At 49.5% G+C, this 26,558-nt stretch overlaps 2 protein-coding genes across 2 annotated transcripts in view; one reads left to right on the top strand and one right to left on the bottom strand.

Annotated features, from left to right (window-relative positions):
* DNAAF1 (dynein axonemal assembly factor 1) lies at positions 1-26,154 on the bottom strand. The gene is made up of 13 exons (XM_021712107.1): positions 26,019-26,154; positions 23,639-23,774; positions 22,739-22,830; positions 19,411-19,632; positions 19,116-19,282; positions 15,875-15,996; positions 11,338-11,504; positions 7,851-8,117; positions 4,829-4,947; positions 3,983-4,159; positions 2,947-3,006; positions 1,999-2,557; positions 1-98 (listed from the first exon to the last, which is right to left on the bottom strand). Exons 1-13 carry the CDS (start codon positions 26,152-26,154, stop codon positions 1-3), a joined length of 2,322 nt encoding a protein of 773 aa, XP_021567782.1.
* A 287-nt stretch (positions 26,155-26,441) lies between these two features.
* The window catches only part of HSDL1 (hydroxysteroid dehydrogenase like 1), a 20,011-nt gene continuing 19,894 nt past the window's right edge, over positions 26,442-26,558 (top strand). The window contains exon 1 of the mRNA XM_008057624.2: positions 26,442-26,502. The gene's annotated coding sequence lies outside the window, so the exon portion shown is untranslated. The remainder of the gene's footprint in view (positions 26,503-26,558) is intronic.

The raw sequence follows: 26,558 nt of genomic DNA, 5'->3' as shown, positions 1-26,558 counted from the left end.
TCAGTCCAAGCCAAATCCAGTGTCGTCCTGGCCTGCCCCCATCCTGGGCCCAACGGGCTCCACTTTGGACTGCACCGCATGCTTTTCCAGGCTGGTTCCTAAACAGTAACAAGAGAAGACCACTCAGGACACACAGCAGAGCCCTCACTGCTTCTGCGGGTCTCAGGTCAGCTAGAGTTGTCACAGGAACAGAAGAGAGCCATCTATACATCACACACTCCCCAAGCTTATTTTTAAGATTTACTTATTATTTTAGAGATATAGTCTTGCTCTGTTCTCCAGGCTGGAGTGCAGTGGGAGCAATTGTAGTTCACTGCAACCTCAAACTTGGGGCTCAAGTGATCCTCTGGCTTCAGCCTCCTGAATAGCTGGGCACCACCACACCCAGCTTATATATATATATTTGGGGGAGTAGAACTGGGATCTTGCTGTATTGCCTGGGCTGGTCTGGATTTCCCAGTCTCAAGCAATCTTCCCACCAACCTCAGCCTCTCAAAGTGCTGGGATTATAGGCATGAGCCATCACTCCTGGTGGCATTCCTCAATTTAAAAAACTAGCCCCTGGCCAGGCGCGTGGCTCATACCTATAATCCAAGCCCTTTGGGAGGCTGAAGTGAGAAGATTGTCTGAACCCATGGGTTCGAGACCAGCCTGGGCAACTTAGCGAGACCTCATCTCTATAATAAATCAAAAAATTATTTGGGCATGGTGGTGTGTGCCTATAGCTCCAGCTACTTGGAAGGCTGAGGTGGAAGGATCACCTGAGTCCAGTAAGTCTGAGCCCAGAGCATGCCACTGCACTCCAGCCTGGGCAACAGAGGAGACTAACTTTAAAAAGGGGGGGGAACCTGGCCCCCAATAAAAACCCCAGAGCCCCCGGGGGGGGGGGGGAGACTTGTACATAAGTTACAAAACATTGCTTTAAAAGTTCAAAAAAGTCTACTTAAATATCATTGAGATTCCTGCGAAAATCCCAAAATCCTTTGGCAGAAATGGGCAAGCTGATCCCTGATGCTCAGGTGAAATTTTAAGGGATCCCAAATGGCCAAAACATTGTAAAAAAGGAAAGCCAACTCGATTGTTCACATTTTCCAACTTCAGATCTTACTAAAAAGCAACAGTTAAAAAAAAAAAAAAGCCAGCATGTTACTGGCATAAGGATACACATATGGATCAATGGAACCGAATTTCTAGTCAAGAAATAAACTCATACTCTCAATGATCAATAATTTTTGACAAGGGCCAAGACCATTAAATAGTGTTAGAAGACTGATTACCCACATGCAAAGGAATGAAATTGTACCTTTATCTCACAACACATAGAAAAATAAACTCAGGCTGGGTGCAGTGGCTCAAGCCTGGAATCCCAGCCCTTTGGGAGGCAGAAGCAAGAGGACTGCCTGAGCAACATGGCGAGACCTCGGCTACAATGAATCAAAAAATCAGCCGGGTGTGGTAACACACTACTGTAGTTCCAGCTACTTGGAAGGCTGAGGCAGAAGAATCACCTGAGCCCAGCAGGTCAAGGCTGTGGTTGGCCGTGAGTGTGTCACTGCACTCCAGCCTGGGCAACAGAGTGAGACCCCATCTCAAAAACAAAAAACTAGCCCCCAACGTGCTTGTCCTCAGCACTAACCAGCTGCCCCCCCAAACTGTCCGCGGGTGTGTGCGTGGCCTCCAGCACTAGGTGAGGCCCAGGAGGTTTGGCATGGCTTTCTGTCCCTTGCAGCCAGGCCCTGGACACACCTTTCCTGCCATGAAGGTATCGAGGACTTGCACAGGGTCACCCAGCCTCAGCTGTTCACTGTGGAGCTGCTGTACTCTAATATAGCCATGTCACCTGCTTGTCCCATAGCCCAGCTATGGTGTCAGCGGTCCCCTCCCTCAGAAGCCTTGGTCTAGAGAGGCTGAGGGCAACGGATGGTGAGGAGGGAGTGGAAATGCAGGCTTGTTGCCACCCCAGGCCTGCTGGACTGAGATTGCTGAGATCTATGTGACCACAGGGGCCCTGTGGTGCCCACACGGCCAGGCTCGAGTGCCCAAGGACAGTCACTCGGCGGCTTCTCAGCCAGACGGCCCGGTGAGCAACAGCTCCAGGGTGGTGACACAGGACCAAGACCTGGGAAGAGTCTACACCGCCTGTCCCCAGTGGCCCCCCCAGGAACATGGACTGCTCGGAGCCATGCCTGGGGCTCCGACCGACAGTGCCTCTCTGCACTGAGCTCTCACCTGGTGCAGAGGCCGCCAGGAGGCTGCTGTCCCCCGCCCCACCTGAAGTGGGTGGTTGGCCTGCAGGCTTCTGGTCGCTGAGCTCCTGGACCAGCGGCAGTGGGGACTTGCCATCGTGTCCTTGGGTCTCCGCAGCCCTCTCTGTGTCTCCCCTGCATATGTCTGTGAAGGGTGCCCGCGCCCTCGGGGAGCCTCTGGAGACGGCAAATATGTTTGCAAGGGCGTCTGTGGGCGCAGTTTCCAGCAGGGGGAGCGACACACAGTCCAGTTCAGGGTCACTGTCATCACTCAAGCTCGGGATGGCCTCGATCTTCGGAAAGCACATTTTCTGTTAGAAGAAAAGATGTGTTTGACCATTTCTGCTTCCACAGCAGAGTCGCCCCAAACCGTGCTGTGCTCATTCTGCTTTCTCACCTAATGTCACAAACATGCTGTTGCCACATCCAAGAAGGGGCCCAAGGTCACACAGATGCTGCCCTTTGGGAGTGAGACCTCGGGGGTACCCTCTGTGGCCAGCTGTTGGCACTGAGCCCGTTCCCACCCCCGGTGACCCCCACGCTGCCTTCCCCCACCGCTTGCTGTACGACGTCCTCCCGCGCACTGAGGGACGTGCCCTGACCTCGGGCTCTGCTGTGACTGAGTTCAGGGGACGCGCTTTGCAAATAACAAGCATGGGCGTGGAAGTGAGGGCACTGTGGGAGTGTGTGTACTGACAACCTTGTCCTGGTCCTTCAGGTATTCTCCTGTGTTGTCCACGTCTTCCAGGTCAGGAAGGTCCTGAAAGAGCAGGGTCATGCATCACCAAGGGAGGCGGGGCCACGCATACCCTCAACGCCCCGTGGGCATGCCGAGGATGGGTGGGCATGCCGAGGAGGGGCCGCACCCACCTAGCCACTGAGGCAGCCCTGCCTGGTCCCCACCAAAGCAGCCCCACACACACTCACAGAGCGAGCACTGCCACTCCGAGCACCTGGTCTAGTGCCTGCATGTGAGGGCTGGCAGGTGTGCCATGCCTGAGGCATTTCTACCTTCTCTCCACTTGACTTTTGTTGTCAGAGAACAGCCAGTTCATCAGGGGGAAGTAGGGACACCAACCAAGTGGACTTCTGTGCACATCAGTCTTAGGACTTTGTGGCATCAAGGTGATATATTTTGCACCTCCCAGAACCTGTGGGACTTGGTTTTGTATCGTGGGGTTTTGTTTGTGCTCTCCATGCCTGACACCCAGTTGGCACGTGGGAAGGCAGCACAGCGCGTGGTTAGAGGCGTGAACCCCAGAGCCACACTGTCGATGAGTTGCTATCCCCTCCCCCATTTCCTAGCTGTGTGTCTTTGGGAAAGTTGCTTAACCTCTCTGTTTCTCAATGTCCTCATCTGTAAAAAGAGAATGATAATAGTAGGTGACTTTATAGGAAGGGTTAAATCAGTCAATACAAGTTGTACTCGGAACAGTGTGATGCATACAGAAAGAAGTCAGTAAATGTTAGCTGTTGTTGTAGTTCTACATACAGTCATTTCTCAAATGTTAGAAATTGCCCAGTCTTCTCATTATACACAGGTCCAGAAAACTACAAGCCTGCTGTGAATATTGATCATGACCACTTTAACTCTCACTGAAATTCTGAAGTTTGGGCATTAGGCGTGGAACACCGGTCTAGACGTTAACTGAGAAAGGGGGCAGGGAGCAGGCGGAGTGTGCACCAGCTGCCCAGGGGTGAGGTCAGAGGTGCCAAGGAACACCTCCCGGACCCACCCCTTCAGAGCACAGTTCCTGGGGGGGCAGTGGCACATGTGTGAATTCCTGCGGTGACTGTCCTCCAAATGGGAAGAGCCTCAGGGCAGAGGAACCTGCTAGGCTGTGATCAGACACTTCCTGGATAGGCCCCAGGGGAGGGACATGGGACAGTCCCATCTCTGGGAGCCAGCAGTCCTGTGACAGCCAGAGGAGCCAGAGCAGCCAGAGCCTCCGTGGATGGTGCCCAGGGAGGAGGAAGAGGCTCTGATGACACAGGGTAACTGGCCTGGCAGTTTTGTGTGAGGCAAACCACACAGCACTGCTTGGCTCAAGAGTCTTGAGCCAGTCGTAGTGGTTCATGCCTGTCATCCCAGCACTTTGGGAGGCTGAGGCAAGAGGAATGCCTGAGCCAAGGGTTTGAGACCAGCCTGGGCAACTTGGTGAGACCTCGTCTCTACAACAAATCAAAAAATTAGCTGGGCGTGGTGGCTTATACCTGTAGTTCCAGCTGCTTGGAAGGCTGAGGTGGAAGGATCGCCTGAGCCCAGCAGGTCGAGGTTGCGGTGGCCGTGAGCAACGTGCCACTGCACTCCAGCCTAGGTGACAGCAAGACCCTCAACTCAAGAATAATAATAATAAGAAGAAAAAGAGTCTGACAGTTCCGGGCCAGCCATGTGTGCGCATGTGCAGTGCACCAGATACAGGTTCTGGTCAGTGGGACTGGTGGGGCCTGGGGTTCTGCATTCCCAGCTAACTCCACACCGATGCCCTGCACGCTGGCTCAGGACCACATTCGGGGCACCTGATCACCTGTTTTACCAGCTCTGGAGCGGACACCCGCCCAAGGCAAGGCACTGCACTTACATCAATGAAGAGTGGCCTCCCTGCCTCCAGCCCTGTAGCTCTGCTGTCTCCAGTTCTGGCTCCTCCGCCGAGTTCTGTGACCGGTTCACCTGCAGTGGCCAAGGCCTGGGGAGGCGCTTCTGGGGAGGAACACAGCGTAGGTTAGTTTCACATAGAGTGGCATGATGGACAAGCCCGGCAGGGGGCAGGTTCCGAGGCAGGAGCAGAACAAAGGCCCCTCCCAGGTCTTCCCCCGCCACCAGGATAGGCTCTGGCTGTTGAAGGGAGGGGCAGCTGCCTCTTTCTGTGATAGGGGGTGGGAATCCCTGAGAGGACAGCACCAGGTGGGAGTCAGCGGCAGCAGCCGGGACCTTGGAAAGGCAGCAAGAGCCACTCCGAGTCCGGAAGGGGCCACGCAGCCGACAGGTCTGAGAGCAAGCGCCATGGCTGGTCTGGCCCTTCCCCCTCCAGGCCTGTTTCCCCGGTGCCCATGCCAGATCCTAGGGTCTTGTGCTCCGGTCTCCTTCAGTCTCGTGGCCTCAGTGGTTACACTGGAGGTCCGTGGCCCACCTGCTGTCACTATCCATGGGTCTAGTGTGTCCACCCTGAGAACAGGCTGTGCCCAGTTGCACTCAGAGCCACAGGTGGGCACTGCTTGGAACGCAACATGGTGTTGGCAGGGCCTTCGTGGTTGCTGTCGTGGGTGACCCCGGCCTGCGTGCCACTCTGGCCACTCCTGACCCTCACTCACAGTCCCATTGTCACTGGTCTTCTCTACTAGGACGTCCCTCCGCCCGACCACGCCAGCTCTCGCTCCCTCCCGAACCCGCCCCTCCTCCTGCCCTGGTCTGGGTTGCAACCTCCCAATCAAGAAGCACAAGGACCAGGCAGCTGCCAAGCCCTTTCGCTCTGCCTTGCCAAACCCCACCTGTCTAGGCTTTCTTTTGCTTGGGGAAGGCTAGGCAGGGAAGAGATGAACAATTACTGGGGCACAGCCCACATGGCTTCATGCAGCCGATGGTGTAGGGATTGTTTCTGCTTCACAGAGGCACAGACAGGCTCAGAGCGGTCTTGTGGTTTGCCCAAGGTCACTCAGCTAGTCAAGGGCTTGGACCTGGGTCTAAGTCGGTGTCTGTCTAGCAATCACTGTGCTTAGTGTGTGTCAGTGAAGAGTTTGTCGCATTCTATAGACAGTTTGGGTGACTCCTAGAAGCCGAAGCTCTTCTAGAGGTAACTGATGAGATGGGCGATGTCTATAGTGTTTCCAACCCAGAATGCATTGAGGTTTCTCTTCTGCCCTGAAGCTTAAACTCCAGAAATGGGTGCAGGCTGTGGAGGGCAGCGTGCAAGTATCCAAGTCTGACTCTGCTCCTCGGGCAGCCTTCCTTGAGTCCTGGCTTCATGGTGAGGTCTCAGTGAGAGTGTGTGCAGGAAATAGCCAAGCTGGCTGTGCTATCTCCTGGCCATCTCCACTCTCACTACCTCGGTCCCTGATGGGGAAAGGCTGTTTGGTCAAGAAAGGTGAGTGGAGCGCAATTTTGTAAACAGTCAGTCTCCACTGAGGCTTGCCTTTCCCAGGGCTGAGCCCCCTGAGCTCTGGGTGGCCCCGGCCCCGTTGAAGGGGAAGCTGGGGAGGAGGGACAGAAAACAGAGGCCACGGGATGGCGGTGACAAGCAGGGGAGATGACAGCAAAGCAGGGTGGGACCGAGCTTGGCTCCAAGTCACCCAGGGGCAGTCCCTGCCTCCACTGTCTACTTGCTGTGTGACTGGAGCAAATCACTGTACCTCACCGAGCCTCAGTCTTCAATTCCACTAAATGGGGTAGAGATGATAGCACCCCCCACAGGCCATTGGGAAGGCTGAAGGCCATGGTCTTTGATGCTCTGGCCTCCCGGCGCCCCACAGGCACTGGATAAACATACTACTGGCTTCAGCTGGGCAGGGCTTTGGTGACTTGCCCCCTGTCAGATCAGCAAGGCGAGGACCTGTCCACTGCTGAAACTCCAGGCTGGGAGCCGTTTAGAGCAAAACACAGGACGGGGGTGATCATGCAGGGAAAGACTTGTATTTTGATCTTGACAGAATCCATGTGTGACAGCATCTATGTCCACGGTTGAGAGGGTAACATTTCCCTCGTCGCTTAAAGCAGAAACATTGTGCCTTTTGGATAAGGAGGTCTGGGCAAAGGCTTTAGGGAGAACATGGCCCACGTCTGGTAGAAATGTCCTTCCGGGAGCCCAGGAAAGGCCAGGCTATGGGGTTTGCCATCCCATCCAGTGAAATTTAAAATTAAAATGTAAAACCTAAGTAGTAGAAAATAATGTGCTTATTCCTTTAACCGCTGAAAAGTTAGCGTTTGACTGGGCGCGGTGGCTCAGTAATCTCAGCACTTTGGGAAGCAGAGGTGAGAGGATTGCCTGAGCCAAGGGGTTTGAGAACAGCCTGGGCAACTTGGCAAGACCTCATCTCTACAATAAATCCCAAAATTAGCCAGGCTTGGTGACGCGCACCTGCAGTTCCAGCTACTCGGAAGGCTAAGGTGGAAGGATCGCCTGAGCCCAGCAGGTCGAGGCTACAGTGGCCGTGAGCGTGCCTCTACACTTCAGCCTGGGCGACAGAGTCCGTCCGACTCAAAAAAAAAAACAGAAAAGAAAAAGTTAGCATTCAAGCTGAGATGTGCTGAATGTGTCAAATGCACACTGAATTTTGATAACTTAGTACAAAAAATGTAAAATATCTGATAACTTTTAGGTCAATTTCATATTGAAATGGTTGTAGTTTAGCTATCCTGGCTTAGATAAAACGTGCTGTTCATAGTTTTGCCTGCTTCTTGCTATTCTCGTTGAGGAAGCCACTCAAGAACCGGGGGTGGCTCTGTTCCCTGTCTGTGGGCAGCACCACTGTAGACCATGGAGATACCAGCCTGGGTCTCAGAGTTGCAAGGCAGAGGCCAGATGCCCTGGGGGGGGGTCCTGGGGGTGCCCTAGAGGGTGCCTGTGCTTGCTGCGCCTGCAGGGGCTTCCCACCCCATCCCCACCTTACCTTCCCCGGCAGCTCCCAGGGGTGGCAGTGGCGGGGCCTCTGCCCACAGGCCCCCCTCTGGCTCCTGGTCTCCAGCCTCCCCGCCAACCACTGCGGGCAGCTCCTCTCCTGCACGTGGCTCTTCCGGGAAGAGCGCATCCCTGGCCTCGAAGCTCTCCTTAACAAACAGCTCCATCTTCTGCCTCAGGTCTCCATCCCCGCAAGGCTCTTTCTCGCCTTCTGGACCAGCATGGGTGCCCTCATCGGGGCCTGGCGAGGGCATCTCCCCTAAACAGGGGGAATCCACAGGTAAGCTTGGAAATGTCCCCAGAAGGGCCTGGGCCCCTCACTCTGCTACAGCAGGACACGGCCACCACTGAGCAACAGCACAGGACGCTCTCAGGAGGCCTTGCTGAGGGATGGGGCTTCAGGGCCGTCATGTCAGCCTTGCCCTTCAAGAGGTCCCGGAGAAGAGGAAAGTATGGGGTGGGGCAGACGTGTGCCAAGATGTTAGGCATTGTCTCGTCTAAGGGCACTATGCGGCTGTTGGTTTTACTATTCTTTCAGCTTTTCCAAAAATTTCAAAATAAAAAGTTAGGAAAATAAAAAATATGAATACTGTAAGAAACTGTCAATTTTATGGAAAATACAGCATGCCAATTGAGAAGAGTAGGCAGAAAGCGGGAATTATACCATTTAATATAGAAACCAGGACACCAAGGGCCCCACTGCCGTTGTGCGGCACTCGTGTTTATCTGTATTTTCTGTGTGCATCAGAGTCATTTTTTGTAACTAGGTGAAAAGCAAGACATGCTATTTAAGCACACACAGAAAGCCTGGCTCTTCCCAGGTGTGGGACGAGGACGGTGGGGTCTCTCTTAGGAAGGTGCCCTGAGCACTGCCCCAGGACCCTGAAGGCTGACTGTGGCCAGCAGCCCTTGGTTAGGATTGGAGCAGGATGGACCAGGCCTCTACCAAATGCCATCCACAGTCAGAGACTTCTAAGCCCCCAGGGCTTGGGGTAACAAGCTGGGTGAGCCAGGCAGGGGCTCATTCACACCCAACCTGAGCACTTGGGCGTTGACAGAGCTTGGAATGAGAGGGGATGGGGCAGACAGAGGAACTCAGAAATCCTGGACAAACTGAGGGACTGTGGAGGCAAGAACACTCCTAGGCCTTCCTTGGTCCCGCCAAGCCCTCAATAGGGTGGTCTGGCTATTTTGAGCAGAGTTTATGCAACCATCCAGACAGTCAACAAAGCGCTGACACACATGGCCGCGTGGATGAGCCTTGAAAACATGCTGCTGCGTGAAAAGTCTGTTGTGGGCCTCACTGCTTTACTCCACGTGTGAGAAACATCCGGAACAGGGAAGTCTATAGAAACAGCCCCTTGATGCTGCCGGGCTGGGCGGAGTGTGGGACAACACACATTCTGGGTGAGGAGAGAGTTTCGGCACAACACAGGTGCTGTCTGCCCAACACTGTCAGCGTACCACTGATCTCTGCCTGGGCTGCACATTCTGTGAATTTCCCCTCAGTTTCACAAGGCTGCTGCTTTTCTGCAGTGATTCACCCAGAAGGCCTTTCCCCTGTGTTCCTGGCCACCGCAGCCTCGACCTGCTGGGCTCCGGCGATCCTTCCGCCTCAGCCTTCCAAATAGCTGGAACTACAGGTGCGCGCTACCACACCTGGCTAATTTTTTTTTTTTTTGTAGAGATGAGGTCTCGCCAAGTTGCCCAGGCGGGTCTCGAACCCACGGGCTCAGGCAATCCACTCACCTCAGCCTCCCAAAGCGCAGATTACAGGCTGAGCCACCAAGCGCAGCTAAAACAAGGTTTTCTAAAGGACACAGACTGAGCCCCTGTATGGCATGTATGTTGGCCAACTTTTGCCACTGATGGTGCCAGATGTGGAACCTCTGAAATCAGCCAAAACCGGGTTGCTTTGGCATGAAGTCAGATGGGATTAACAATTCTCATCTGTGGTAGGCAGAACACTGGCCCCCAAAGATGTCCACCCTGAATCCTAGAACCCATGACTGTGTTGCCTTACACAGCAAAAGGGACTTTGCAGACAGGATTAAGACTGAGGACACCTTGACATGGAAAAAGACCCTGGAGTATCCAGTTGGGCTCCATGTCATCACGAGGGTCCTTAAAAGAGGGAGCCAGGGAGACTGGCAGAGACACGCTGCTAGCTCTGAAGGTGGAGGGAGGAGCTGCAGGCCGAGGAGTCAGGAGGGCTCAGAAGTTGGGAAAGGCAGGAGACAGATTCTCTCCTGCATCTCCAGAGGGAGCATGACCCCGAGACAACTTGATTTTAGCCCAGTGAAACCCATTTTGGGCTTCTGACCTGCAGTACTGTGGTAAGATAATAAATATGTGTTGTTTGAAGCCACTCATTTTGCAGAATCTTCTTATGGCAGCTGTGAAATAATACAAAATAGATATACATCTACAGTCTCTGAAACAGGGTCCTTCAAGTCCTGCAGATGGGGCGAGTGGCGGCTCTTCTGTTCTAATGTCTGGTCTTTGGCTCCAGTTCCTGACACAGAGCTCCTGGGCTGCTGTCATTTGTCTTTTGTTCTAATGAGGTGGCTCTCGGGGGTGAGGGGCTCCTGGAGGGAGGCTGGTCACCAGAGGGACCAAGCCATGGCTAGAGGTGAGGGCTTTCAGCCCTACCCCATCCTCCAGAAAGGGGAGAGTGGCAGAAAATGGTGTTAATAATCAGTCACACCATGTGATGAAGCGCCATAGAAGCTCTGAACCGTGGGCTTCAGAGAGCTTCCTAGGCGCAGTGTGCTGGAAGCTGCCTGGGGGTGGCGGCGTGCCCGGGAGGGGGCCGGAAGGCAGGGCCCTCAGGAGAGGCGTGGAAGTTCCATGCTGCTCCCCTGTACTTCGCCCTGTGCATCTCTTCACTGGGCTGTTCATCTGTGTCCCCTGTATGTCCTTTATTAATATCATAAACGCAAAATGTGTTTCCCTGAGTTCTGTGAACCATCAGAGGAGATTATTGCACTCAGAGAGGGAGTCATGGGAACCCAGCTTTACAGCCCTTGGTCACAAGTATAGGCAGCCACCCAGGACTTGTGACTGGTATTGGCATCGGGGAGCAGGCTGGTGGGATTGCTGCCCTTCTCCTGGGGGTCTGTGCTCACTCCAGTTAGTGTCAGATCGAACTGAGCTGTAGGACACCAGCTGGTGTGAGAACAGGCTGGTATGGGGAAGCCCACATGCCTGGGGACTAGAAGTGTGCTGTGTGTCGAGAGTATAGCAGTCATATAAAACGAACATATTTTGAAAACTGGACCCTGCTTTAACAAATTGTGTTTCAGTCCATACAAGGCTTGGAACTGCACAGAACTGTCAGTTTCTCACTGGCAGGTGAGTGAGGCAAACTTCAGATGGATCTGCAGATATGTGAGTAAGTGGTTAAAAAAAGATCCCAAGATCGAAGGCTGTGACAACCCACCTCATGTGCAGGGGGCCCTGAGGCCAGCGCTGCGTACCTTCCTGCTGAGGCTCCCTCCGCCGCCGCCTCTCCTCAGCCTGCCGCTTCAACATCGCCAGGGCTTCGATGCTGTCTGTGACCTTCTTCCGCTCTTGGCTCTCCCACCGCTCTCTTTCCTCCCTCTCGGCCATGTGCCCACCCCTGGCCCAGGCCTCTGCACAAGCTCTGTTTAAAAAAGAAAGAAATAGAAACAGGGAGCTGTGAGTGTGTACGGGTTAAAAGTACAAATGTGTCCCATCTGACCAAACTCGCTTGTTTTCTTCAAAATCAAAACAAAGGGCACGTGAGACACATGGCTGCAAGAATGGAAGTTAACACGTATACATCTTAGTCTGTTAAGCTAGACACTCCGTGAAGCTTCCTTAGGTATGACCTCAAAACACGAGGGACAGGAGAACAAATAGACAAATCAAAAACTCAAAACTGAAAACTTGTGTAATGCAAAGGATAAGTGAAGTAAGAAGAGCCCTGGGCAACATAGCAAGAGCCTATCTCCAAAAAAAATAAAAAATAAAAAATTAGTGGGGCGTGGTGGTATGCACCTGCAGTTCCAGCTACTCAGGAGGCAGAGGTGGGAGAACTGCTTGAACCCAGGAGCTGGAGGCTACAGTGAGCTATGGTCTCACCACTGCACTCCAGCCTGAGCAACAGAATATGAACCCCAACTCTAAAAATAAAGCAAAGAGACAACCCACAGAATGTGAGGAGATATTTGCAAATCATGTATCTATAAGAGTCTTGTACCTAGAAAATAGAAATAACTCTTACAACTTATTAATAAAAATACAATATAATTTTAAAATGAGCAAAGGTTAAAAGAAAGAAAAGACAAGCCACACACTGGCTCACATATCCAGTGAACTTGGATAGATGTAACACGCCGCAAAGCTGCCATTACAGTTATTAAGCGGGATAGTTCCACTGCCAGATAATTCACACTGGGGGAAAAATTTGCAAAACAGGCACAGGGCATGTATTAAAGACACACAAAGAGCTATTAAAACCCCAAAATAAGGAAGCAACTCAGTTAGAAATTTGGCAAAAGACAGAGACACCTCACCCCAAAAGACATACAGGTGGCAGATAAGCATGTGAAAAGAAGCTCAGCATCATATGTCACCAGGGAAATGCAAATTAAAACAACATATCTCACATCGCTATGAGATGGCTCAAATCCGAAATGTGACAACACCAAATGCTGGCGAGGACATGGAGTGCCATGAACGTTCCCTCCTTCCTGGAGGGAATGCAGAATGGCACCGTCCCTTTGGAAGACGCTGTGACAGTTTCTTACAGAACTAAACACACTCCCACCACACCCTTTAGCAATTGCACTCCTAAGTGTTTACTTCTGTCCACTCAAAAACCTGCTCATGGATATTTATAGCAGTTTTATTCTAACTGGCAAAAATGGGAAGCAACCAAGATGCTCCTCAGCAGGTGAATGGGTAAACACTATAACATCCAGACAACAGCATATTACTCAATGACAAAAAGAAAGAACCCAGCAAGCCACAGTAAGTCCCAAAAGGAGCTTAAATTCGCTGCCAGGTGAAAGAAGCCAGTCTGAAACGGTTGTACACTGTATGACTCCAACTATGGGACATTCTAGAAAAGGCGAAACTGTGGAGATAGCGAAAAAAGAAAGGCTGCTGGGGTGGGGGCCGGGCTGGGAGGGGTGAGGGAGGAGCACAGAGGCTTCTAGGGCTGTGGGACTGTTCTACTTGATACTGTAACGGTAGACACGCAGTGTGATGCATCTGTCCAAGCCCACAGGATGTGCAACCCCTGTGTAGTTCCAGCTACTCAGGAGGCTGAGGTGGAAGGATCACCTGAACCCAGGAGGTCGAAGCTGTGGTGAGCTGTGATTGTGCCACTGCACTTCAGTCTGGGTGACAGAGGGAGATCCTGATTCGGGGGGGAAAAAAAGAAGAAGAAAAGAAACATCCAGAACAGGTAAACCTACAGAGACAGAAAGCAGATGAGTGGTCGCCTGGGACTAGGGGAAGAGGGAATGGGAGTGACAGCTGATGGGGACACGGCTTCCTTTTTAGGGTGATGAAAATGCTCTGAAATGGTGTGTGGTGATTGATGATTGTGCAACTCTGTTAATATACTAAAAGCCCCTGCATTTAACACTCTAAATGGGTGATCTATATGGTATATGGATTATGTCTTAATAAAGCTGTTATTAAAAAAATATAGTAATAGTTTGAAAACAGGAGGCTTACCTTCAGAGAGAAGCAGCAAATCTCTGCTGTCAAAACAAAGGAACAGGGATGGTTGGGAAATAGCCCCACAGGGTTCCGCAAAGTATGCCATAGCCGATACAGACAGAAAATGCCAAAGAGAATGAGCCGCCTTCCAGCCCATTTCCAACATCGGTGAGAAAACCCCAGGCCTTTTTTTTTTTATCTGGGAGCAGATATCCGGCATGGCCTGTCAGTTGCCTGCTACGTGCCAGGCACTATTCCAGCGGCAGGCTTCAGGCAGCAAATGTGAGAGATGACCTCTGTTAGACGCCCCTTCAGTGGGACAGACAGACTCCCCTTCAGTTGGGGAGACAGACTCCAAACAAGGGAACTGCAGGAAGTCCCCAACATATGTATGAGTTCCATTCTAAGAGCATGTCTGTAAGTACAACAAAGTTCACCTAGGTACCCAACTAACACAATCGACTGTATAGCACTGTATGTATTTAACAGGCTATACTGACACCTGGTGGAGAAAAATAACACATAAAAAATTCAGGCATGCATTCTCAAAGTTCATAACTTGAAGGTTTATATGTAGGGGACTTACTGTAATAAGTGCTGATGTGTCCTAAGAAGGAGCACACAGAGGCTGATGTGTCTTAAGAAGGAGCAAGATATGGCTAAGGGGACATCACCTGGAGAAGGTGGTGGTTAGATAGCTCCTTCATTAGAGACCAGGTGAGTAGACACCGCTGCATCCCAGACAAAAGCAGGTGACCCAGTGTCCAACAGTCAGTAAGTGATCAGGTTAAGATTCAAGCCAGGGGCATGGTGACTCATGCCTGTAATTACAGTGCTTTGAAACAGGAGGATTGTTGGAGACCAGGAGCTTAAGACCAGACTGGCCAACATAGTGAGAGCATGTCTCTTTTAAAAAATACAATAATTTTGTAAAAACATTAGCCTGGTGTTGTGGCTTGTGAGGGAAGATACCCTGAGCCCAGACATTTGCTGCTGCAGTGAGCTATGACCATGCCACCACACTTTAGATTGGAAGACAGAACAAGACCCTGTCTCCAAAAAAAAGGCTCAAGCCAGGTTAATCTGCCTCCTGAACTGGAGTCTCATGCTGTGGTCCACTGGCTCACATCCATGTTTGCACTGCCCACTCCTCAGCATGTCCTGGGTCAGGATCAGCATCCTCTGTGGCAGCTGCTCACATGAGGTCACACCTGGGAACCTAGCCCCTGCTCAGAATCCCACATACTACCCGCAGGTACTCACATGGACCCTGTCACACATATTATTATTATCCCCACTTTACAGAGGAGGAACCTGAGGCCCAGGGAGGTTATTGAGTTCACCAGTGATCACAAAACTCACGGCTGCAGAACTGGGCTTGGCAGGCAGGACCCTGCACACAGCTCTTCTGCGGACCCTGCCGCCCCCAGGCCTGGGACCCAGGAGCTAGGTCAACCCTTGCTGGACCTCCCAGAAACAAGTCTCCTGGTTTCTAACCTGGCTGGAATATAGGATTTATTTGGTATACTTGTTAGTTTGATGTAAGTTTGTGAGTTTAAAGCACATTATGAACTACATTTATTATAAATGCTGCATAATGCAAAATTGAGATTGTACTTCCTGTCAAGCAGTCTAGATAATTGAGGCTTTATTCCAAGTTGAAGTTACTAAATTGACCTAAGTTAAAAGGTAAATTAAAAGCATGGATACAAGTAGTGACAATAATGACAGTCTGGGGTGCACGATTCCTAATTTTAAAGAAGCTTTTACAAATCAATAAGAAAGGCTCTTCAAAAGGAGACTGGGAAGAAGTCATGAACAGAATATTCATAACAGGTCAAATAAATGTCCAATAAAGATGGAAAAAATGGCCCACCTCATCAGTTATCCAAAAGTACAAATGTAAATACCATCACTACCCATCAGCTAACTTGGCAAAGGCTTCTATTACATGACCATGTTTGGTAAATTAGTATACTTTCTAGAAAATAATTAGAAAATATTTGTAAGAGCTTTCACAAAATCTTAAACCACATCCTTTAGTCCAGAGATATTCCATCCTAAGGAACTGGAGAATTCCATCCCAAGAACTCACCTGTGGTGCGGTCAAAGACCTCCATACAAGGATATTTGTCAAAAGAATATAAACATCTATGAATAAAAAGTACTCAAATTCCTATTATAGATCAATAAGCCTGTTTCCAAAGAATACTTAATCATGTGTGAAAATGCTTAAAAATCAGAAATTTTAAAAGTTTACTATTAATCATGCTCACCTATTAAATATTAAGACATGGTCAAAGGCTATTCTTGTCTTACCTGTCCTTTGGAAAAACCGGCCTGTCATCCAGGTACGTTAAGTGTTTTAGTCGAACAGTGACCGTCCTTCGATAATTAGGAATATTCCTAATCACTGGGTTTCCCATCAAATTCAGGACACGCTGCAAGAGGACAAGCAGAACCAAACTGATTACTGAAAAGAGATGTGAGTAAATCATTGTACATGTGCTGAGAATAAATCAACAAAATGGACTTTTTGGAGCATACTGGAAGTGCCTGTGTCATGTGCTGGCGACCTGGTCCAAGAAAGCAGGTTCTCGTTGCCTATATGCCATCAGACCTGTCCAGATAATTGAGTGGCTCTTTCTTCCACTTGAACTTCAGCTCTGAGGTCTCACTGTCCTTCTAGAACAATATTGAACATTTCCTGAGGATTTTTCTAAGTGCAGTTGATTATATTAGCTTTGATGCCAAGTTTTTTTATTGAAATCAATCTCAGTCTAATTGATGGTTTTCTTTCCTTCCCAGCCAGGGCTGCTAGATGGAGAAGCAGCGGTGACTAAGGGATTCTCCTCTGCATGCTGCCAGAATGGAGGGCTCTTCTGGCAGGGCTCATGGAGCTCCTTGATGCCAGTCAGCACCCTGGAAGAGGAGGGGCTCAGCAACACCAGCCTGCCACCTACCCCATCTTAGAATGCTCTCACCTCTTCTGTTGCCTTAAGGCACTTGGGTTAAAATAATAATAATAATAATAAAGACACTTTGGGTGAACCATCTTAAAATCTGTTAGCCTATGCTGATTAAATATTTTCCATATCTAAAGGGTTTTTGTTGCTGGAGAGGATAAATATATTGCAAACTAGTTCATTTAGCATTTCCCAAACTTACTTCCTCCATCTTCCCCATCTTGGGATATTTTAAAGTGACATACCCTACAGGGAGTGGGGTGATGGGGGTGATGTGCCCCAGGGGCAGACAGTAAAGGGGTGCATGGTGTGTGGAGAACTCAGACACAATCACAAAGCCTCTGTTCTTGTGGGTTGAATTGTGGGCCCCTCAAAATGCATCTGTAAAAGCCTGAATCCCAGGATCTCAGGATGTAACTGTCTTTGGAGATGGGGCCTTTAGAGAGGGGATTACATTGAAATGAAATCACTGGGGTGGGCCCTGATCCAGTCTGACCTGTGTCCTCATAAGATGAGACAATGACACAGACAACATGAGCACAGAGGGACGGCCACGGGGAGGCACCGGGAGAAGGTTGATCATGTGCAGGCCAAAGAGAACGGCCTTAGGAGAAACCAGCCCTGCCCTCATCTTGAGCTTGACCTTCTCGCTTCCATTAGTAAGAGAAAAGACATTTCTGTTGTCTAAGCCACCAGTCTGTGGTACTTTTGCAGTGACAGCAAAGACAGAAAAAGGCTTATAATATAATACAGCTATATAGCCCCACCATGTGCTGGCAATTCTAAGCTAGTCCTTCCCCCCGCCCTGCATCTTGCTGCTTCTGTATCAACTGGTCCTTTTGGATAGTCCACTCTGCAGATTGTTCTTGAACTACAACTTGCTTGCTATTTTTCTCTCAATTGACTGACTTTCTTTCTTACTTATCAGTAAGCCATATACACTGAACTTGAGGGTTTCGTGTGCTAGCTTTCAGAGTTTTCTAGTATATATGGACAAGACATACACATAAGAAGCAAGGAAGCTGTCAAAGCCTTCAAAGGACACAGGCCCAACCTGGAGGGAATCTCAAGGCCAAAAGATGGGCAGATTTGAACATCAACAAAGACAATGACAGCAAGGGTAAAACCATCTTAGATACTGTCTATGTAAATGCATGAGTTTGTCATGACACTGAAAAACAAAATGGCTTCATTGTCACCATCAGCGGTTGCTAGTGTCTTAACTCATTTTACTGAAAACTGATAAAAGAGCTATACATTTATCCTGGCCTTCTCTGGATGGGCCACCAGTTGCTGAGAAGCTCTTTGTAGAAGCATTCCAGCTAGTAAACGTAAGACAAACAAGGGAATAAGAGTATGATCACTGTGTGACTGCCAATGAAATTTACATCCAGGCAACATTCATCAGTGACTGCCAAAATAATTGGGGGAAGGACCCATGGGGAGCTCCATAATGGCTGGGTCAGGTTGGCAACATGTGAACCCACTAGCAATATTTGTTATTGCATTTTATATATATATATATATAATTTTTTTTTTTTTTGAGTTGGAGTCTCACTCTGTCACCCAGACTGGAGTGCAGTGGCCTCCCGGCCACCGCAGCCTCGACCTGCTGGGCTCCGGTAATTTCAGGCACACGCTACCATGCCCGGCTAATTTTTTGATTTATTGTAGAGATGAGGTCTCGCCAAGTTGCCCAGGTGGGTCTCGAACCTGCAGGCTCAGGCAATACACTCACCTCAGCCTCCCAAGGCGTGGGATTACAGGCTGAGCCACCGAGCCTGGCTTATTTTATATTTCTAATAAAATAATAGAAAAAAGTCTCGCTATGTTGCCCAGGCTGGTCTCGAACTCCTGGGCTCAAGGCATCCTCCTGCCTTAGCCTCCCAAAGTGCTGGGATGACAGGCATGAGCCACCACACCTGGCCCCCTAGTTAACTTTTATACAACAAAAGGAGCAGCAGGTGACATCACATGCCCCCAACTGTGTTGCAGTGGAAGTACACCACACCTCAAAGTAGAGCCCTGAGGCTGGATATGATGGAGCCACTGGCTCCACCATTGTTTTGCAGGAAACACTGGGGACAGCAGGACATCTGAAGTGACGCCTGAGGCTGCATATAACCAAACTCAGAATATGGGAGACTACTAAACAGAGGACCTGACCTCTTTGAAAAATTAATGGGGTGGGGGAAAACAGGGTAGGAAGACAGTAAATCCAAAGCAATTTAAGAGACAAACATTCCAAATATAACATCCTAAATCTGGTTTGGATTTAAACAACCCAACAGTCAAAACATAGACGAATGTGTAAGACTGAACATGGACTGGGTATTAAATGTAGTCATTATAATACTCTAGATATCGCAGTGGCATTGTGGTTATGTTTTTAAAAAGTCCTGACTTGTCAGGAGTACATACTGAAATATTTGTGGGTAAAATAATACGGTATCTGGCATTTAAGATACTCCAACTAGAAACATAAGAAGGAAAAAAAGCGTGAAGGAAGGAGGGAGGGAGGGAGACGACTTGATAGTGAACATAAAACAACACAAGTTGACTCTGTGGGTCTTTTTGCTCTGTTTTGTTTTTACCAGGTCGGGCATGCTCTCCAGAACGCTCAGGATGTCTGGATCGCTCAGTTTGTTGTGGGAAAGGTCAAGGACGCACAGTCTCAGGCATTCCTTCAAATGCTGAATGTCTTCTGTGGTCTCAAGGTGATTGTGCGCTATCTGTAGTGTGTTCAGGACTGGGAGGCAGGCTGGAAGGCAAGATCAGCACAGTAAGCAACAAAGGCATAAGCACCTCCTCTCCCAGAATATAAAAATCCCAGCCTCTCGCCAGGGACATGCTGGACACGTGGCCCGGAGAAGCCACGCTGCGGCTTACAGAGGTTCTCGAGGGTTTTGATGTAATTGTTGCTGAGGTTGAGCGCATCCAGCTTCTGCAGGGGCTCCAGGTTCTCGATTTTGTGAAGCAGGTTCACCTGCAGGAAGAGGCAGCGCAGCTCACTCTGGGCCCCCAGGTTCTCGATCCTCTGGATGCCATTGCATTCCAGCCAGAGGCAGCGCAGGCCTGTGTACTCCTCCAAGTTCTCGATGCGACTGAAGCCTGGTGGAAAGGAAAGAGTGTTTGTTAAGCTCCTGCACACAGAGACAAGGGGTCACGGCCACTTTGTTTTTGCTTGCTGTAGGGGCTGAATGCCTGCATCTTCTCCAAATTCATACATTGAAACCCTGACTCCTAAACGTGACGGCATTAGGAGTGGAACATTGGGGAGTGACTAGGTTGTGAGGGCACAGTCCTTGTAATGTGATGAGTGCCTCTGTAAGGAGCTGACGTGGCCAGTTTCCCCTCTACCCTGTGTGGACGCAGCAGGAAGGTACCATGTTTAAGTCCGGAAGCAAATCCTGACCAGACACTGAATCTGCCGCCACCTTGATCTTAGACTTCAGCCTTCAAAACTGTGGGGACTCCATTTTTGTTGTTTATGAGCCACTCAGTCTATGGTATTTTGTGACAGTAACATGAAACGAACTAGGCACCCACCTCTAGAGCATCATGCCTGCTTCCTTCAGTGAAAACTCTTCTTCTAGGACCTGCCCCCCTCCTAATGCTACTGGATGGTGCTGGTTGGTCAGCCAGAGTCACATGATCCATTCAGGATGGGTCACATTTAGCCAGCAGGTTCAGCATTGATGACTCCTAGGGAGTTGTGCTGGCCCCACTGAAGAGAAGCTAGTCTTACTGCTGGAATTGCCTACCCTGGAGCGTGGACCTAGTGCTGCCTTTATGGGGGGAGAGAGAGAGCAAACATGCCCAGAAAGTGAAACAGCACAGAGGCAGGTAGGACCAAGGAAGGAGAGAGACAGCCTCGTGCAGAGACACCATGAGTGCTGGTCCCAGCCACACTTAAAGCTGGTGCCAACTGGGGGCCTTACTCTGTTCTCTTTTTCAGTGTCATGAGGCAAGTTTAAGGTTAGGAAAACAAAAATTTTGTTTCCTTTAGTAATTCATCATCAGGTTGTACTTCACGATTCATCATTCAAAATTTTTAAAAGTTCTTTTGTTGTCTGAAAATGTTATGATTAAAAAATTTTAATATTAACGGTGAGCAAAGTAATAAGAAAATGTACCCATGACCCTCTGACAGATCATCCATCTTCATTTCTCTTTCTCTGCCCTTTTGAACTCATTATAAACATACACAATATTTACACAGCTATAATAATCGAATACAGTTAAATGTAGGTACAGTAGAGATGGAGTTTTTAAAAATCGGGCCCTTTTTTTCATAAAAATTTTTATAGTGGAAATGTTTGCCATGCTGCTTCAAGGTCTTCATTTTGAAACCAGTATCTCTAAAAGACAGAAGCCTTTTTTGGTCTTGAAGATAACCACATACCATTGTGAGTGTTAAATAATTCCGTAATGTCATTAAACAGGCTGCCACTGTCCACCTTTCTCCCCAGGTTTTTATCAAACTGCTTGTCTGAATTAGTTAGCATCTCCTAAGCCTCTTTTAACTTAGGTCTTTGTGTCTGCCTTCCTCTCTCTCTCTTCCTTTGCAATTTTTGTCAATTAAAATTAAAAATTGTCCCCTCGAGTTTCCGACCTTCTGGATTTTCTCCCTTGCCCCTGCTCCAGCTCTCACCCTGCCTCCTTCCCCTTCACAGGCAAGCCCTCCCTTTGCCAGTTCATGCCTTCCCCAACTCACTGCTCCTCTCTCGATCCCACCATCACTGCAACCACCTGGCTCAGGTCTCCAATAACATCCTCAATGCCAAATCCTATCGTCAGTCCTCTTGACCTTGACCACGTCGAGGTACCTGCCCAGCTGCCCCTGAGGTCCTCCAGATCACTCAGCCTACAGTGGGTCACCATCCCGGCATTCATGCCTCATGTTAATAATGCAGTAAGACAAGGGCACGTCCTGAGGCCAAAAGTACAGCAGAGTGGTGGTGCATCGCTTCCTTACCTCCAGCCTCCATTGTGGCCTCACTCTCTTTCCTGGGTAACTTACTCTGGGGGAAGACAGCTGCCATGGGGTGGCTTACACAGTGAGGATTTGAGGCCTCTGGTCAACAGCCAGCGAGGGTCCAAGGCCTAGAGCCTAGAAGTGAATTCTCCAGGCCCAGTTGAGCCTTCAGATGAGTGAGGCCAGCTGAGAGTTTGGCTATAACTTCATGAGAAAGCCTGAGCCAAAACCACCCAGTCAATCCCTTCCAGGTTCCTGGCCCTCAGAAACAGTGTGAGATGATGAATTTGAGTTGAGTTGCTAAGTTTTGGGGTAATTAGCTATGTAGCAATACAGAACTAATAAGGGCTCCCCTCCCTCCTAGTTCTCCCACCTCCAATTCTTCTGACTTAGTCTAACTTATTGGTTCCTCTTCTTCTTCCCATCTCTTAAGTATCAGTCCCCTGGGCCCCTCCTAAATCACTGCTCAGATGCTGGCAGAGAATCTTGGAGGGGGCAAAAATGGAGGTGAGGCATGGAACCAATGGGAGGTTCCGGACCTTCAAGGTTTGCGCTGCTGAAGCCCTTGTGTGGCTCCCCGGGCACAATACTTTCCTCACAGCAGCTGCCCCGTCCCCAGGACATCAAAGCCACCTTGGCTGAGTCTACATCCACATTTCCAGCACAGAGCACAGTGCTAGGCACACAGAAGGCTCTCAGTAAGCATTTACGAATAAATAAGTGAACCAAAAAGAGGATTGATAGAGCAAGTTGGCCGTCCCAGGCTCACTGCAGAGCCCTGTCTATGAATATGAACTTAAATTTACTGGATACCAGTCCTGGGCCCTGTTCACGCCCCTCCATCTGAGAGGTACCCAGAGATCCTTGTCCTTTGCTTTTATACCAGGCTGCAATCCTTCACAATCTGTCTAGACCTCCGTCTCCTCCCCAAGCCCAAAGTGCTTACAAGCTAGCTTTCTGGTTTGAACAATGAAAAGTCCTTAGAAAACATAAATAAACATAAATAAAAGACACTGAGGTGCTTCCCTTGTATTCACATGGCCAGTGGCCCCGTTATAAACTAGTTGGGCAAGAGTGTTTCTTGAAAGGACTATTTGTTTTTTCTATAAATTTCCACTAAACTCTGAAGTTTCTATTTTCACAAAGTCTGAGCGCTGAAGAGGATCCCTGCAGGAACTTCTGATACCATGAGACAAAGTCTCTCTGCCCGACCTGAGGCCTCCCTTGCCAGGTCCTTACCTTTGAAGTGTAGATACAGCGTGTCGTTCAGTGCTGGGGTGGTGTACAGCTTGTGCTGCTTGCAGAGCTTCTGCAGAAAACGTTTAGTCATTCTGTTAAAACAGAAAACATGAAGACATTTATTTCAAATTATCAGCTATAAAGCGTATTCTAAGAGTTCCCTGCCATATCCATCCCGCCCCAGATGCTGCAACACCCCAGATGCCCAAGATCTGTTTCGAGGTCTTCCTTTCCTCCTCCTTCTTCATGCTTTGAAGTCTACTTCATTCTTTGGGGATAGCTTTCAGTGTCTTATCTACTATTGTCACTTTCAACATTCCTAAAAATGATCATGTGTGCTGGGCATAGTGGCTTATGCCTGTAATCCCAGCACTTTGGGAGGCGGAGGCAAGAGGATTGTTAGAGCCTAGGGGTTCAAGACCAGCCTGGACAACTTGGTGATATCTTGTCTCTACAATAAATCAAAAATTAGTGGGGCATGGTGATGCGTGCCTGTGGTTCCAGCTACTTGGAAGGCTGAGGTGGAAGGATCACCTGAGCCCAGCAGGTCGAGGCTGCAGAGCCATGAGCAGTGTACCACTGCACTCCAGCTTGGGCAACAGTGAGACTTCGACCCTCCCTCCCCCCAAAAAAGTCATGTGTGTTCTAATAAAAATACAAAATACTTTTAATAATGTCATCAGGAGCTACTGCTATTCCCTTTCCGGGCCTGGAGTTAAAGTTTAATAGAGTGTGGTTAACTGAGCAACAGTCCATGCCATCCTCATGCCACGACCTAGTGATCAGACTCTGGGCTGCTTGGCAGTCTCCATGAACCTGTTTCCTTACTTGTCCAAGGGGGTAATTACACCAACAACCTTACTCCACAAATGTGCACTAACTGGCGGCATGTCCACATACCTGGGACTCCCATCTTCCCAATCATCTCTTGGGTGGGCTAAGCAGCTGTCTGACCCACTGTCACCACTCTGTTTTTGCTGGTCTTGGTAGGGTGTGTCAGAAAGACCCACATGTATTTCCTTAGGATCATTAATTTCTGTAAAATAAAAGAGATCAGGTCTATAGGGATCAAGAAATGTACTCCCACAATTCCTCCAACTTCAACTTGGTTAGTAAATGCCCACTTTTAATATGAAACACTAGTATTCTTTAAATGCATCTCAATTTTTAAAGCATTAGCAAAGACTATATACATGTCACTTTTAGGGAGATCCTCTGTAAGAACTCTGGTACCAGTGCACAAGGAAATGTATACAAAGATGTTGTTTCTGCATCATTTGTAAAAGTCAAGAACTGTCAGCTATGCAAATACCCGTCCATAGGGGTTGGATACTTGACAAAATGGATCACTCTTCTGCCTTTGAAAAGAATGCACTAGAGCTATATTTATCAACAGGGATTATTCTCAGAAACATATATAGAGTGAACAAAGCAAGTTTCACAGGATACCATTTATATAAATTAAAAATCAATTTCACGCATTGTTTAAAGGCACATATAAAGAGAGAAGTGATTGAAAGAATCCATACAAAATTCCAGACAAGGGAGGAAGGGAATGGGATTAGAAATAAGGGGAGATTGCCGGGCGCAGTGGCTCATGCCTGTAATCCCAGCACTTTGGGAAGTTGAGGCGAGAGAACTGCCTGAGCCTAGGAGTTTAAGACTAGTCTGGGCAACTTGGAGAGACCTCATCTCTGCAATAAATGAAAAAGATTAGCTGGGTATGGTGGTGCATGCCTGTGATTCCAGCTACCTGGAAGGCTGAGGTGGAAGGATCACCAGAGCCCAGCAGGTTGAGGTTGCGGTGGCCGTGAGTGTGCCACTACACTCCAGCCTGGGTGACAGAGTGAGACTGCGACTCAAAAAAAAAATAAAGTAAATCACTTTCAACTCTTTGTGTTTGTTACAGTACCTTTTTCAAAATTTTTGCCTTTTTAAAAAACTTTCTCAAGCTGACTGCTGTGGCACCTACTTGTCATCCCAGTTACTTGGGAGGCTGAGGCAAGAGAACCCTTTGAGCCCAGGAATTCATGTCCAGCCTGGACAACATAGTGAGACCTTTTCTCAAAAGAAAAACTACATGATGATAATAAAAACAATGGCAATATCTTTGGTAAAAGAAAATGAGCACATTCAAATGCACTTAATTTTTTAAAAGGTCAATCAAAATCTGACACTTGGAATGCATTCAACTTTTTAACGTCAAGGGCTGTTGGCTGCTGTTCTCTGTGTGTTTGCGTGGTCTATTGAACAAGACTAAACCCTCCTTGTGTGGGGACTGTGTTTTAAACTCATCAGTTTCTCACTGTATACAATGTCCAGCCACAACAGGGAACGTTTGTGAAATAAATAAAGAATAAGAACTCAGTATATATAATTGATTACTAACAAGAGCTATCATTTATTAATGGCCCACTACATGCTAGAAGCTTTAAGTGCAATGATCTCTTTATAATTATCCCTGCTTACATATGGGGAGCCAACAGCCACACAGCTGGCTAGCAGCACAGCTGCAATCTGAACCCAGTTTCAGTGGCTCCGAGGCCAGCATCTTTCCGTTGAGCAGTACCAGTTCCCTAGAGACTCTCATGCAGGGTTTGCGGACAGTCAATGCCTAGGATGTATTTGTTGACTAACGAAACACAAGCCAATTGGTTTCTTTATCTAATCTTTAAAATTTTCCCTTAGGGCCTAGTGGGAGCAGGGGCTGAAGACTATCTTTTGAATTCATTCCTGCACACTTTGGTGAAGAGGTCTTACACTGACACCAGAACCATCACCTCTTTATTCAGACTTGACCGTATGTCAGGTACTGGGCTAGACATTTCCAGTTCAGTCCGGATGTCCTGCGCTGACATAGCGTGCAGTCTAGAGGGGGAGAAGTCCTTGAACTTATGTAGTGGTAGCAATAAAGGGAGACATTCAAAACATCAGAGTTGGGAGCTGAGAGACTGGGATGGTGGACAGGGGCTTAGGCGCCAGTCAGACAGTCCAGGCCTGAGGCTCTATTCCGCCATTGTTAGCCAAGGGTCATCTGTGGGAGCAAGTTGTATAGTCTCTTTGATAAAGCCTCCGTTTCCTCGCCTGTGTGAAATGGGAGAGAGGCACCTGCTGCAGAGGGCTGGTGTAGGGCTAAGTGTAGCAAGACCCGGCACGCATCGCTAATAAGCATGGGTTGCTATTGTTATTATTATTGCTATTATTTGGCTGTGAAGATGTGTTGGGAGGAGGCTGGCGCGCCCAGAGGTGTGGCCCCTCGCCCCTTCGCCCTCCCTGGAGCGGCGGTCAGCCCCTTCCATGAGGTCCCCTCGACCCGCGCTGTTGTGGTCACCCGCGGACTTCTCCACGCCCGGCTCCTGTGCGCAGTCCAGCTCCGCTGCCCCGTCCGCTGAGGGCTCCGAGTGCTTGGGATGCATGTTTACTCCTGTCAGCCGAACACAGCAGTGGGGAGTCTCGTTCCGCGGTCGCTACAACCCCTAGCCCCGCCTGAGAGGACTCGCTTTGCTTCCCTGCCAGCCGCGGGCGACCTAGCGGTTGGTTGCTCAACGCTTCCCTGGTCACCACGGCAACCAAGGCGCACGCGCACTTGGGGAAGGCCAGCGCGCTGGGGACACCGGGGGCGGGCCCTGCCACGGCTCCGCCCCCGGCGCGTGCGCGGGTCACGTGGGGGCGCGGCCCGGCGGCGGCGGCGGCGGTAGCAGAGGTGGGGGCGGTGGCCTCGCGGGTCTGGCGGGATCGGCCTGGACGACTGCGTTTGCCTGCAGGTACCGCGCCCCCCGGGCCCGGGACTCCCCCTCTCCGTTCTTCTGCCCCAGACCCC

This window comes from Carlito syrichta, unplaced genomic scaffold, assembly GCF_000164805.1.
Source record: "Carlito syrichta isolate Samal-C Ts95f unplaced genomic scaffold, Tarsius_syrichta-2.0.1 Scaffold303074, whole genome shotgun sequence".
NCBI classification, from domain to species: domain Eukaryota; kingdom Metazoa; phylum Chordata; class Mammalia; order Primates; family Tarsiidae; genus Carlito; species Carlito syrichta.
Note: the sequence above shows the minus strand (reverse complement) of the source record. Positions and strands in the feature narration are given on the sequence as shown.

Coding starts and splice junctions, on each gene's coding strand:
- DNAAF1 (XM_021712107.1), bottom strand. CDS start 26,154: ATGCATCCCAAGCACTCGGAGCCCTCAGCGGACGGGGCAGCGGAGCTG. Junction 8,118..11,337: donor GAGGGAGCCTCAGCAGGAAG/GTACGCAGCGCT, acceptor CCCCCTGTTTAG/GGGAGATGCCCTCGCCAGGC. Junction 2,558..2,946: donor ACCTGAAGGACCAGGACAAG/GTTGTCAGTACA, acceptor TTCTTCTAACAG/AAAATGTGCTTTCCGAAGAT.